Here is a 13,211-nt window from a genome sequence, read left to right on the forward strand (position 1 = left end):
CCTTTTGTCCCACCGGGTCCGCGCCGACCAGCGATCCCCGCACATTAACACTATCCTACACCCATTAGGGACATTTTTTACATTTGCCAAACCAATTAGCCTACAAACCTGTACGTCTTTGGAGTGTGGGAGGAAACCGAAGATCTCGGAGAAAGCCCACCCAGGTCACGGGGAGAACGTACAAACTCCATACAGACAGCACCCGTAGTCGGGATCGAACCCGGGTCTCCGGCGCTGCATTCGCTGTAAGGCAGCAACTCTATTGCTGCGCCACCGTGCCGCCCTAAGTTCTATCGTAGCGTATCGTACGTGTGAGATAAGGATAAAAGGAATGCAGGTTGTGAAGCCAGAGCAAGGAGTATAAGTTGAAGAGGACATTTTTTTACGGCTTGTTGGAGTGGGCATATTGCCATGTAGGCTAAGGTGGGGCAGGTTTGGTTTGGGTGCGCTGGGGTTTAGAAGACGACTGAGAGGGGACTGAATGGTGTCATATCCTGGGGTGTTTGTTGGATGGATATAGGGCGGACAGTTCTGAATCTGGAACTAGGTGTAATAGGTCACAAATTAGGAGTTACTATAGTAAAGCAGAAATGAGGTGAAATTTATTTCACCCAGAGACTGTGAGCCTTTGGAAGCCTCTTCATAAACAGGCGGTAAAAGTAGAGGCATCGGATATGTTTTAATGTAGGGCTAGATAGTTTGTTGATAACAAAAAAAAGGAATAAAAGGTTAGCAGGGGGTAGGTGGGAATTGGGAGATAATGTTACAACCATACCTTTACATTGAACAGGCTCGAAAGGCCAAATGGTTTACCCCTTCTTCGGAATTGCATGTTTGAATTTACATTTTGAACTCAGGCAGAAGAAGAAATGGCCTGGAACCATGACACAAAGTGCTGGAGTAACTCAGCAGGCCAGAGAACATGGACCCTTCAGAAAGGTACTGACCCGAAACGTCACCTAGCCACGTTCTCCAGGGATGCTAGCCTGACCTACTAAGTTACTCCAGCAGTTTGTGTCGTTTGTTATAAACCCAACATCTGCAATCACGTGTTTTTACTGCCTGTAATTTATGTTGTTGTGGCTGTTGTTTCTGTTGTTGTTGTTTTTGTTGTTGTTGTTGTGGCTGTGGCTGTTGTTGTTTTGTTGTTGTGGTTGTGGCTGTTGTTGTTGTTGCGGCACTCTCGTTGTTGGAATTCATAACTTGTTCTCGAATAATTCCATGATATCTGGTCAATAATGTAGCAATGTGTCTGCTGACGGCAGATTGGGCTAATCTGGGCTTGGCAGTGTCTTTCACACAGGTAACAGAGGTGTAAACATGCTGTATGAATAGTGGTTCTTGATTTTTGAGGTTCCCTTTTCCTCTTCGCTTTTGTCTTTCTCGCTTCCTCATACAAACCCGGGCCACTTTTTAAGCAAGTACGTCAAACAGGACAAACCAATACTTGTTGCTCCCAGTTGCATGTGTCAATGCTGAAACTCTTCTGAGACGCCCGAACAGTCTTTGAATCTCTTTTTCTATCCACACGTGACGGTCTGCCATCAGCCAGTTCTCAGCCCACAATGGAGAGGATGTTTCCACTAGTGGGGGAGTGTAGGACCAGAGTGCACAGTCTCAGAATGAAAGGACGTGCCTTTAGAATGGAAATGAGGTGGAATTTCTACAGTCATGCATGGTGAATCTGTGGAAATCATTGCCACAGACGGCAGTGGAGTCCAAGTCATTGGATATTTTTCAAGCAGGGTTTGATAGGATCTTGATTAGTAACAAGGTCAAAGGTTTGGGGGAGAAGGCAGGAGGATGGTGTTGAGAGGGAAAACTAGATCAGCCATGATCAAATGGTGGAGCAAGCTCGATGGGTCGAATGGCCTAATTTTTCTCCTATGTCTTATGGTCATGGTTCACAACTGTGAAGTGCAGAGAAAACTGGAAAAAGCTCTCCGTTACTTAAATGGGGCTTTCCTGGTCGCTCAAGTTGTTTGTCCATCAGGTGTCCAAGCTATAGTTTTGGTTAGTTCAGAGATACAGCTCCGAAACAGGCCCTTCGGCCCACCGAGTCCGCACCGACTAGCGATCCCCGCACACTTACACTATCCTACACACACTAGGGGCAATTTACTCTTACACCCATAATAATATAACATAATAATCATAATCGTAATTTATTAGCCAAGTATGTTTTGCAACATACGTGGAATTTGGTTTGCCATAAAGTCATAACAAAAAAGCACCAAGACACACAACTACATAAACATTTGACATAAGCATCCACCGGAGCGGCTCCTCCACATTCCCCACTGTGATGGAAGATAATAAAGTCTTCTCTTCTTTCCTCCTTTCCTCACGCGGTCAGGGGAGTCGAACCATCCGTAGTCAGCGATTGAGCTCCCCGTCGGTGCGATCTAAGCTCCCGCATCAGGGCGGTCGAACCTCCTGCGGCTTGGAGTTCCTGAATTCGATCCCTAACCAGGGACCGCGAGCTCCATGACATTAAAGTCCACAGCTCCCGCGGGTTCGAGCACCAAAGGCTGACCCCTGGCAAAGGGATCGCCCGCTCCGAGATGTAAAAGTCCGCAGGCTCCAAAAGTCCCAAACAAGAGGCCGCCAACTCCACGATGTCAGGCCGCACTGCGGACGGAGATACGACACGGAAAAGTCACATCTCCGTCGAGGAAAGAGATAAGAAAAGTTTCCCCCACCACCCCCCACATAAGACAAAACTAAAGATAAGCTAAAACATACATTTTACAACAAGTTAAAACACAAAGAAGGAAAAGACGAAGACAGACCGTTGGCGAGGCAGCCATCCTGCGCCAATTAACCTACAAACCTGCATGTCTTTGGAGTGTGGGAGGAAATCGAAGATCTTGGAGAAAACCCATTGTGTCACGGGGAGAACGTACAAACTCTGTACAGACAGCCCCTGTAGTTGGGATCGAACCCAGGTCTCCGGCGCTGCAAGCGATGTATGGCAGAAACTCTATCGCTGCGTCACTGTGCCACCCTCTAGATAGTCCAGGAAAGTGTGGTGCTCAATGCTGAAATAGGTATCCTGAAGGAATACCATGGAATTACACACACTATCAAAAATGAATCTGTTTTCAGTAATTACACTGATCTTCCATTGAAGTTACTGTGGGAGACACATGGAACTGCGGATGTTGTAATCTTGAACAAAACACAAAGTGATGGAGGAACCCAGTGGGCATCCCAATAGGCAATTTGCATTTCGAGTCCGGAGACTTCTTCAGTCGCTACATTTCCTCCACAGATGCTGCCTGAAACGCTAAGATCTTCCTGCACTTTGTGTTCTGCTCTGAGAGATTGGGAAACCCCCAAGAAAATACTCTAACTTGACATGGGGGCTTGATATGAGGATTTGGAACAAATAGGTTGGCCAGATACTCTCATTATCTTGAAAATTCAGTCACAACAGAAGTTGAGGAACAATGAAGTCATTGAGACAGATCACAGACTTTGGGATTTTTGCCCTGATAATTGGAGGAAAACACCGAGTAGAATTAGTTGTTTTAATTGAAGCACTTAATTCTGATCAGCCAACGCAAATGTCACAAAGATAGACACTAAATGCTGGAGTAACTCGGCGGGTCAGGCACCATCTCTGGAGAAAAAGGATGGGTGATGTTTTTGGATCGGGACACCTTCAGAATGTCACAAAAGTCACAAATATGATTTATTGTTTAAGGTTGTAGTTATACGAAACCCCTGACAAAACCTAACAAGACTGAGAGGCCAGCAATGTTTCTTTTGATTTAGTACATAGAACAGTACAACACTGGAACAGGCACTTCGACCCACAAAAATCCGTGCCAAATATGATGCTAAGTTAAAGCTAATCTCCTCTGCCTGCACGTGATCCATATCCCTCCACTAATTAGTAGAAACAAGGAACTGCAGATGCTGGTTTGCATCAAAGGACACAAAGTGCTGGAGCGTCTCAGTGGGTCAGGCTGCATCTCCAGAGAAGAATGTCTGAACATTCTTCAGACATCGATGAAGGGTCCCGACGCTAACTTCACCTATCTCATAGAGTCTTACAGTGTGGAAACAGGCCCTTCGGCCCAACTTGCCCACATCGGCTGAAATGCCCAATCGACGCTAGTCCCACCTGCCTGCATTTGGCCCATATCCCTCTAAACCTGTCCTGTCCATGTACCTGTCTAAATGTTTCTTAAACGTCACAATCGTACCTATCTTAACTACCTCCTCCAGCAGCTCATTCCATACACCCACCACCCTTTGTGTGAAAAAGTTATCCCCAGGTTTCTATTAATTCTTTCGCCCCCCTCACCTTAAACCTATGTCCTCCAGTTCTTGATTCCCCTTCTCTGGGCAAGAGACTGTGCATCTACCTGATTTATTGTTCTCATGATTTTGTATAGCTTTATTAGATTCCCCCCTCATCCTTCTGTGCCCTAAGGAATAGAGTCCAAGCCTACACAACCTCTCCGTATAGCTCAGGCCCTCGAGTCCTGGCAGCCTCCTTGTAAATCTCTGCACCTTTTCCAGCATGGGAACATCTTTCCTAGAACATGGTGCCCAAAACTGAACACAACACTCTAGATGAGGCCTCGCCAATGTCTTAGACTACTGCAACATGATCTCCCAACTTCTATACTGAATGCTCTGACTGATGAAGGCTAATGTGCCAAAAGCCTTTTTGACCACTCTATCTGCCTGTGACGCTACTTTCAAGGAACCTGTACTCCTAAATCCCTCTGCTCTACAACGCTCCCCAGAGCTCCACAATTCACTGTGTAGGTTCTGCCCCTTGTTAATGTTCCCAAAAGGCAACACCACCCATTTCTCTATGATCTCCAGAGATGCTGCCTGACAAGCTGAGTGCCTTCAGCACTGTGAAACGTCACCTCTCCATGTTCCCCAGAGATGCTGCCTGACCCGTTGTTACTCCAGCACTCTGTGTCCTTCCCTTAATTGCGTGTCAATATGTTCATCCAAATTTCTGATTTTTTTTTGCGTATTGTGCTTAAATCAGCAGGTGAACCGAATTATGGAAATGGGTTTTGAGCTGAAATGGTGTATTTTCTTCATTCTGTTTGCAAGCACACCTTCTGCCCAAAGTAAGTACTGAAACACTTCTCTGTAAATAGTTCGTTCTGTGCTGATTGTTGATTTAGGATTAGATTTTGATGGGCGTTCTTGTTTTACAGAATTCATGACTTTTGAATGCGTGAGCCCAGTGACAGGAGTATTGAATAATGACACTGTGCTACCATGCAGCCTGGAAACAGTAGGGTTCAGAAAAATTAAAAAAATTCAACTAAATAAAGATAACAACTCACTTTTTACCTTCGACACACAAAAAGGCCACAGTAAATCTCAGGGACAAATTGAATTACTAGATCGTTATCTAGTTAACGTCTCACTGATTATCCGACATACCAAACTATCCAATGCTGGGATATATCATTACATTCTGCAAACAGACATTGGCTATGGCGAAGCTGATATCAAGTTAGTGTTGAAAGGTAGGTCATTTATTTTTTAGTTATATAGCTTTGAAACATTCCCTTCGGCCCACAGTCGTTCTGCGAGTCTATCCGGCTACGTGTGCAGGCACTGCCTGCCCTTGTCCATGGAGTCCTTGGGCTCCTGGATGGAGATCACACAGAGGATTAGCATGGCAGGTTTGGCAGACTTTACGGTGAAACAATATCTGGACAATATCATTAACGATATGATATGATCTTGTCAGTTCCATACAGTTTGCCAAAAATGACCTTACTTGAAGAACCGGAAGAATCTATCAGTTGCGAAACAACGGGATATCCTCCTGCTCAGATTCACTGGATCGTCAATGGAGAAACGGACCTCACCAATAATTCAAAAACCGACACAGAAAACACTACCGAAGGCCTGGTCAAAATCACCAGCAAACTTCCAATCAAGCTATCCGAAAGTAGCTCACAGGATAACTATGCTTGTTCTGTGTGGAATGAGGCAGAGGGAAGATATGAAGTGAAGAATTCCTTGTCACGTAAGTTCATAACCTTCATCTCTCATGATTGGGAAAAAAATGATCTTTAAATAATTGCAGATAGACGCAAAGTGCTGGAGTAACTCCATGGGTCAGGCAGCATCTCTGGAGAAAAAGGATGGCTGACGTTTCAGGTCGGATCCCTTCTTCAGACTGAAAGTAGAGGGGAGGGAACTGTAGGTAAGAAAAGGCCAGAGCAAAGCAGGGTCGGCAACAGATGACCAAGAAAGGGTGGAGCTCATAATGGCCCATTGTTGGGTTAGGTAGAGGTGACAAAGAAGGGATACAAGGATGCAGTGGAACTGGAAGGACGCACCAGGTGGAGGGGGGGGGGGGGGGGGGGGGAGAGAGAGAGGCAATGCAGGGGTTACGAGATTAGAGAAATTAATGATCATACCATTGGGTTGGAAGGTACCCAAGCAAAATATTAGATGCTGTTCCTTCAATTTACGTATGGCCTCACTCTGACAGTGGAGGAGGCCCAGGACAGAAAGGTCAGTGTGGGAATGGGAAGGGCAGTTAAAATTGGGAACCGGGAGATCCCATAGGCCAAGGTGGACTGAGAGTAAGTGTACAGCAGTTGCAGGGGAAATTTCCAGAGCAGGGGGTGGCCTGGGTGGGAAAGGATGAGCGAAGCAGGGAGTTGCGGAAGGAACGGGCTCTGCGGAAGGCGGAAAGGGGCGGAGATGGGAAGACGTGACTCGTGGTGGCATCCCGCTGGAGGCGACGGAAATGTCCGAGCATGATGTGCTGTGCGCGATGGCTGATGGGGTGAAAGGTGAAAGTTGCAATTAAATAAACGTAACTTTCTCCCTGGGTAGACTGTACAAACAAATTACACCAGTGTTCATATGCTGAACCATACTGTGTTTTTTATTTACTTCTAAACTTTTAGCTTCAAATCGTGAAACGAACCTCGTAAGGCAAAGAAAAGATAAGAAGGAAAAGGTTCTCACAGCAGTTTACGTCATTGTTGGAGGTCTGGTATCTGGGATACTTATCCTGGGACTTTTCCAATTCAGGAAAAGATACTTACTGTCCAGGTACGATTATTCAGCAAATGATTCCACGAGAAGCTTTGGAATCTTTGTTACATGAAGTATTACCCGCATGAATCTTTGGTATTAAATAAGCCACAGATAACCAATTATTATTATAACATATAATTAAGCGACCTGCGAAATATTTTTGTTTATTGGCACGTGTACCGAGGTACAGTGCAAAGCTTTTGTTGCTCGCTAACCAGTCAGCGGAAAGGCGATACATGATTACAATCGAGCCATCCACAGTGCACGGATGCATGGTGAAGGGAATGACTTGAGTAACGATTAGTGCAAGCTAAAGCCAGTAAAGTCCGATCAAAGATAGTCCGAAGGTTTCAGGTGAGGTAGATAGTTCAGGACTGATCTCTAATTGTTGTTTTTTTTATATCAAGAAATTTAATCAATTATTTACAAACAATAATTCCAATGCAATAACACAAAACAGAACCCACCACCAGAAGATAGTACAAACAAATATACCAAATGAAACTATTATACAACTATATTACCATCTCTATCCAGGATGCATCCAATCCCCACGGTGCCCATCGGTCCCGGAAATCCCCCAGGGTACCCGTGGACAGCACACAGTCCCTCTCCAACACCACCCGGGCGCGGACGTAACCCCGGAAAAGGGGCAGGCACCTCTCTTATTGTTGGTAGGACGGTTTGTGTAATGTTCTGGGCTACATCTACAATTCTCTGCAATTTCTTGCAGTTTAAAACTCTTCTTTAATTATCTCATCTCACAACCTTTTGTCTTTTCATCTCTGGCCTTTGACCAACCATTTGACAAAGAAATCCCCCTCACCTGTATCCACCAGTCACTTGCCAGGCTTTGTCCTGCCCCCCTACCTCTCTACCAGCCTTCCACCTCCGCCCCTTCTACAAGGTCCTGACCTAAAATGTCACCTATTCATATCCTCCAGAGATGACGCCTGACCCGCTGAGTTACTTTAGCACTTTTGGTGCCATTATTTATTTTTTAAGCCATGTTCGAAGTTCTTCATGGTGCAGCTAGAATTAATTTCAAATGGATCATTCGGCAAGATCTGTTGAACTAGTTAATTGTCAAATAATGTTCACACCACTGTAACACCCTCTTGAGTAAATGTGAAATATAAGTTCATAAGTTACAGGAGCAGAAAAAGGCCATTCGGCCCATCAAATTTTCTCCACCATTCAATCATGGCTGATCTAAAATGCACTTAAAACACATAGTACTTGTGCAAAAGCACCTGGATAAACCCTCTCAACCCCATTCTCCTGCCTTCGCCCCATTACCCCTGACACCCATACTAAACAACAGTCTATCAATCAATATTATAGGTAGGATTGTCCCAGTCTCAACATTTCCTCTATTCTGTTGAAATAAAATTATTTTTAAGGTTGAAATTACTTGAATGTTAGGGATAATATATGATTGCTTATTATTGTCGTACTGACCTCATAGGCATTATTTGGAGTTTAAGTGTAAGAAAAACGTACTGGAATTTTTTACACAATTATCTTACTTCATATCAATCAATAACAAATTATTAATAACAAATTATTTGTTTTTTGTTTTTAGGTCAACAACACGAACCAAAATATACACCACCAATGGTAGGTTTGATTTCAATCATTCGGCTTATTTTTAACAATGTGCGTCACTATTCTTATAGTTTCTTTGTTCTGTTAACAGCTCTAATATCCGGAAGAGTGTCACTGGTAAATTCAATCCAGTGAGCCAGTGTTTTGCGATGCAATGTTTCATCGGCTTATTGCGCAACTGTGAAACTTCGGCATCCGCCACAGAGATTGCGAAAATCATTGTGACTTTCCTCAGCAGTAACCTGAAAACTCAAATTATGCTTTCACGACCCAGTGATTGGACCAAAGAATGAAGGCACTTTGCTTCTCGTTTCGTCTGAAGTCACCAACATCATACATTGATTATTCACACTTAGTAAAACACAAAGGCACGGTGGCGCAGCGGTAGAGTTGCCGTTTTACAGCGCCAGAGACCTGGGTTCGATCCTGACTATAGGTGCTATCTGCACGGTGTTTACACTGTACATTCTCCCTGTGACTGCGTGGGTTTTCTCCGGGTGTTCCGGTTTTCTCCCACAATCCAAAGACGTGCGGGTCAGTTGTAAAATTGTACATTGTTTGTAGTGTGAAGTCAAGTGGTGGTTGTACGAGGTGATCGCTGGTCGACATGGACTCGGTAGGTCAAAGCCAAAAGAAAGACCGCATACAAAAGAGGTCAATCTGCTTCCCAAAGGAATAACACTGCTTTACGCATAGAATGCGTAGTAAACCAACTTGCCAGCTGCCATAAATACATAATAAAAGAGCAGAACATCTTAGGCTCAGTTGCACTTTGAAAGTTTGCTTCCTGTTGGGCGGTAGCAGAACAATCATGAAGAAGTTTTTCTGCAGGACTGCACTTCCCACAAAATAAAAGAGGAAATGTGCTTTGCAATCAGCTACTCTGAATGAATCAACAGAATGTATGTATGTATGTCGCCCACTTAAAAAGCTGTTTGATCTACAGTATTAACGTTTTAGAGAGTTTTTCCAAAACTCATTTGTAAAACACGCATTCTTCTCTTTCCAACAAAAACTATTTTGTCACTTTAATGGATGTTGAACCTTCCCTGGTAACCTACATTAACCTACACTACTGCTTGTATGAGCGAAGCCAATGAATGTGAGCTGGTTATTTAACTATGTAAGATTTGTCATCAGTCCCTAACACTTCAAAAAATGTTGTGACACAGTTTGTAGCAGTCCTAAAATACAAATAATATCCAGTGCCTGCAGTATTTTTACAAGGGTCCACTATTTAAGAGAAGTAACTGATTCAACCACAATGAAAGTTGTGGTCATGTATATGTAATGTGAGATCTAACACAGGCTAGACTCAGAGTCTATGTTAGAATGGAGAAGCAAGGAACTGCAGGTGCTGGTTAAAAAAAAAAAACACAAAAATGCTGGAGTAACTCAACCCATCTTCAGAATGACCATTCTTCTGAAGACGAGTCCCGTCCCAAAACATCACCTATTCACCTTCACCAGAGATGCTGTCTGACCCGCTGTTACTCCAGCACTTTGTGTCTTTCTGTTAGAATGATGCTGGTTGAGTTTATTCTGCTTGTTTTATTGCCAGAAGAGCCAAAAGAATTATGAAAAATTTATGTTTGAATTATTTGTAGAGTCTATGATGCATTGTTAATGATTTAGGCCAGGAAATAAAGAGGCTGTGACCTTTCCATTCTTTATCTCTTTCTTCCTCGTGGGATTGCTGTGACTGCTGGTAAATTCGCACAATGTCCCATCAGTCCTTGCCTTAGTTTTAGGATTATAAGGGGATTCATCTGGCTTCCATTTCAATGAGGGCCTGTGACTGAAATTGGTGCGGATTTAACCAACACAATTCAATTCTCAAACATAGTCAGTGGGATTTATATTCGGCAACAAGGGTGACACAGTGGTGCAGCGGTAGACTTGCCGCCTCACAGCATCAGAGACTCGGGTTTGATCCTGACTTCAGGTGCTGTCTGTACAGAGTTTGCACGTTCTCCCCGTGACCTGCTTGGGTTTTTTCCGGGTGCTCCCGTTTCCTCCCACACTCCAAAGATGTACAGGTTTGTAGGTTAATTGGCTTCTGTAAATTGACCCTAGCGTGTAGGATGACGCCAGTGCATGGGGGTGATCGTTGGCTGGCATGGACTCAGTGGGCCAAAGGGCCAGTTTTGTGCTGTATCTCTAAAATCTAAAGAGTAGTAATCCAGCCTTCTAGGTTACTAGCCCAGAAATGCAACCATTGTATTCCAACACCATTTATGATGATAGCTTTCAGGGGCAGCACAATGGCGCAGCTGGTAAACCTGTTACCTCACAGCGCCGGAGACCCAGGTTCAATCCTGACTTCGGGTGCTGTCCGTGCGGAGTTTACGTGTTCTCCCTGTGACCGTGTGGGTTTCCTCCGAGTGCTCCAGTTTCCTCCCACATCCCAAAGACGTGTTGGATTTGTAGGTTAATTGGCCCCTGTAAATTGCCCCCTGTAAATTGCCCCTGGTGTGTAGAGAGCGAATGCAAAAGTGAGATAATGTACAGTTGGTGTCAATGGGTAATGGATGATGGGCGTAGACTCAGTGGGCTGAAGGGCCTGTCTCAGCCCTGTATCTTTCAATCAAATACAGAAGAGTGATATCATTTCTGAAAACTTTGGCAACAAACCAGGTATTTTGTGGAGTGCAGTAAGACAGCATTTTTTCTGAGTTTATGTTTAACATACACTGTAATCAAGTCAATTATTACAGCAATATGATTTCACAATATTGAAATAGCCTCATTCAGACACGTTTAAAAAAGCTAACAGTGAAGACAGAGTGACTGAAGGGAAGGGTTTTGGCTATTTACTGCATATAGCAATGGTACAGATGAGAGGCATTTGTAATATTTTGCTGACAAACATCAAACTTGGTGCGATCGTGAATTGTCTGCACATCTCCCCATTCTATCTGAAAGAAGGGTCTCGACCCGAAACGTCACCCATTCCTTCTCTCCAGAGATGCTGCCTGACCCGCTGAGTTACTCCAGCATTTTGTGTCTACCTCCCCATTCTAACTCCTCGCTCTATCTCTCACCGTATCCCTGTCCAGAACCACCCTTAGATTCACCCTCTTTCCCCTCCAAATGAAACAAAGAAAAAAGTGTATTCTGCTGAGAACATTGCTAACCTTGGTTTCCAAGAGCAGCAGAATTTTTATATCGACTTCTAAACGGTAACCTTTGCCCAGCGATGTTGCCAAGATAAAGAACAATACCATAAAGATAGAGCACACCTGCAAAGCACGCAAGAAGGAACGGCAGATGGTGGTTTACACCGAAGACAGACACAAAATGCTGGAGTAACTCAGCGGGTCAGGCAGCAAGTCAGGAGAAAAGGAATAGGCGACGATTCGGGTGGAAATCATTGCTCAGACTGAGAGACGGAAGGGAGAGGGAAACTAGAGGTATGAAAAGGTTCAGAACAAATCAGAGCCGGCACCGATGACCAAGGAAAGGTCGAAGAAGGGTCTCGACCCAAGACGCCACCCATTCCTTCTCTCCAAAGATGCTGCCTGGCCCGCAGCGTTACTCCAGCTTTTTGTGCCTATCTTCTGGAGCCCACCATGGTCCATTGTTGGCTGTGGAGCCAACAAAGCCATCAATTGTAGTTGATGTCATTTCATGATAATTAGTGAAGGCAAATATAGAAGAATTATAAAATAGGAAGGCAGTAGAAGTGAGTCGGAGTGAAGGGGAAGGCACAAAATTCACGCCTCAAATTCAGTCCAAGAAAGATCGCCTCCCTGGGCCTTCTTCACGGATGGACAATTTAGAGTCAAAAAGGGCCAGAATTATGTCCAACACTTCCATGACGACCAAGACAGCCGATCTAAGCTAGTGCTTCTTGACTGCGTTAGGCCATATCCCTCTAAACATTTCCTATCCATGTACCTGTCCAAGTGTTTTTTATAAGCTGTTATGGAACCTGCCTCACCTACCTCCTCTGGCAGTCCACTCCTTATACCAACCACCCTCTGAGTGAAAACGTTTCCACACCCCTCCCCCCCCTCCAGTTTCCTGTTAAATCTTGCCCGTCTCACCTTAAACCCCTGTCTTCAGGTTCTCGATTTCTCTACCCTGGGTAAAGGACTCTGTGCATTCACCCCCGTTTATTCCCCTGGTGATTCTGTGCACGTCTCTCTGATCACCCCTCAGCCTCCTGTGCTCCAAGGAAGAATCTCCAAGCCTACTCAACCTTTTCCTTTAGCTCAAGCCCTCAAGCCCCACCAGCATCCTCGTAAATATTCTCCGCATTCTTTCTTTCCAACTTCATGACAAAACTTGTTTATCTGCGGCTTTGTGGTATGTTTTTTATTTACACGACTTATAAGATTTGTGCTTGTGTTTTGCCAATCCTTTGTAAAGTTAACATCTCTGTTCAAATTGTTTTGTATAAATAAATGTGTTCCATTTAAAAATAAGGTGTCTGTGTTTAATCATCTTGGTGAGCTGGAGATATCTGCTCGTTAGTCAGGAGATAGAACACATCATGCAAAATACTGATCATCTATCTATCTATCTATCTTTCTTCTACTAAAACTCAG

General features: G+C 44.3%; 1 protein-coding gene across 1 annotated transcript; it reads left to right on the plus strand.

Annotated features, from left to right (window-relative positions):
* The first annotated feature begins 887 nt into the window (after nt 1–887).
* Nucleotides 888–13,062, plus strand: LOC144594480 (uncharacterized). Its single transcript, XM_078401015.1, has 7 exons — nt 888–939; nt 5,021–5,105; nt 5,196–5,513; nt 5,741–6,022; nt 6,918–7,065; nt 8,636–8,670; nt 8,750–13,062. Exons 2-7 carry the CDS (start codon nt 5,036–5,038, stop codon nt 8,791–8,793), a joined length of 897 nt encoding a protein of 298 aa, XP_078257141.1. The 5' UTR covers nt 888–939; nt 5,021–5,035; the 3' UTR covers nt 8,794–13,062.
* The last annotated feature ends 149 nt before the right edge of the window (nt 13,063–13,211 follow it).

This window comes from Rhinoraja longicauda, chromosome 6, assembly GCF_053455715.1.
Source record: "Rhinoraja longicauda isolate Sanriku21f chromosome 6, sRhiLon1.1, whole genome shotgun sequence".
Classification (NCBI taxonomy): Eukaryota; Metazoa; Chordata; class Chondrichthyes; order Rajiformes; family Arhynchobatidae; genus Rhinoraja; species Rhinoraja longicauda.

Coding starts and splice junctions, on each gene's coding strand:
- LOC144594480 (XM_078401015.1), top strand. CDS start 5,036: ATGGAAATGGGTTTTGAGCTGAAATGGTGTATTTTCTTCATTCTGTTT. Junction 5,514..5,740: donor TATCAAGTTAGTGTTGAAAG/GTAGGTCATTTA, acceptor TGATCTTGTCAG/TTCCATACAGTTTGCCAAAA. Junction 8,671..8,749: donor CAAAATATACACCACCAATG/GTAGGTTTGATT, acceptor TTCTGTTAACAG/CTCTAATATCCGGAAGAGTG.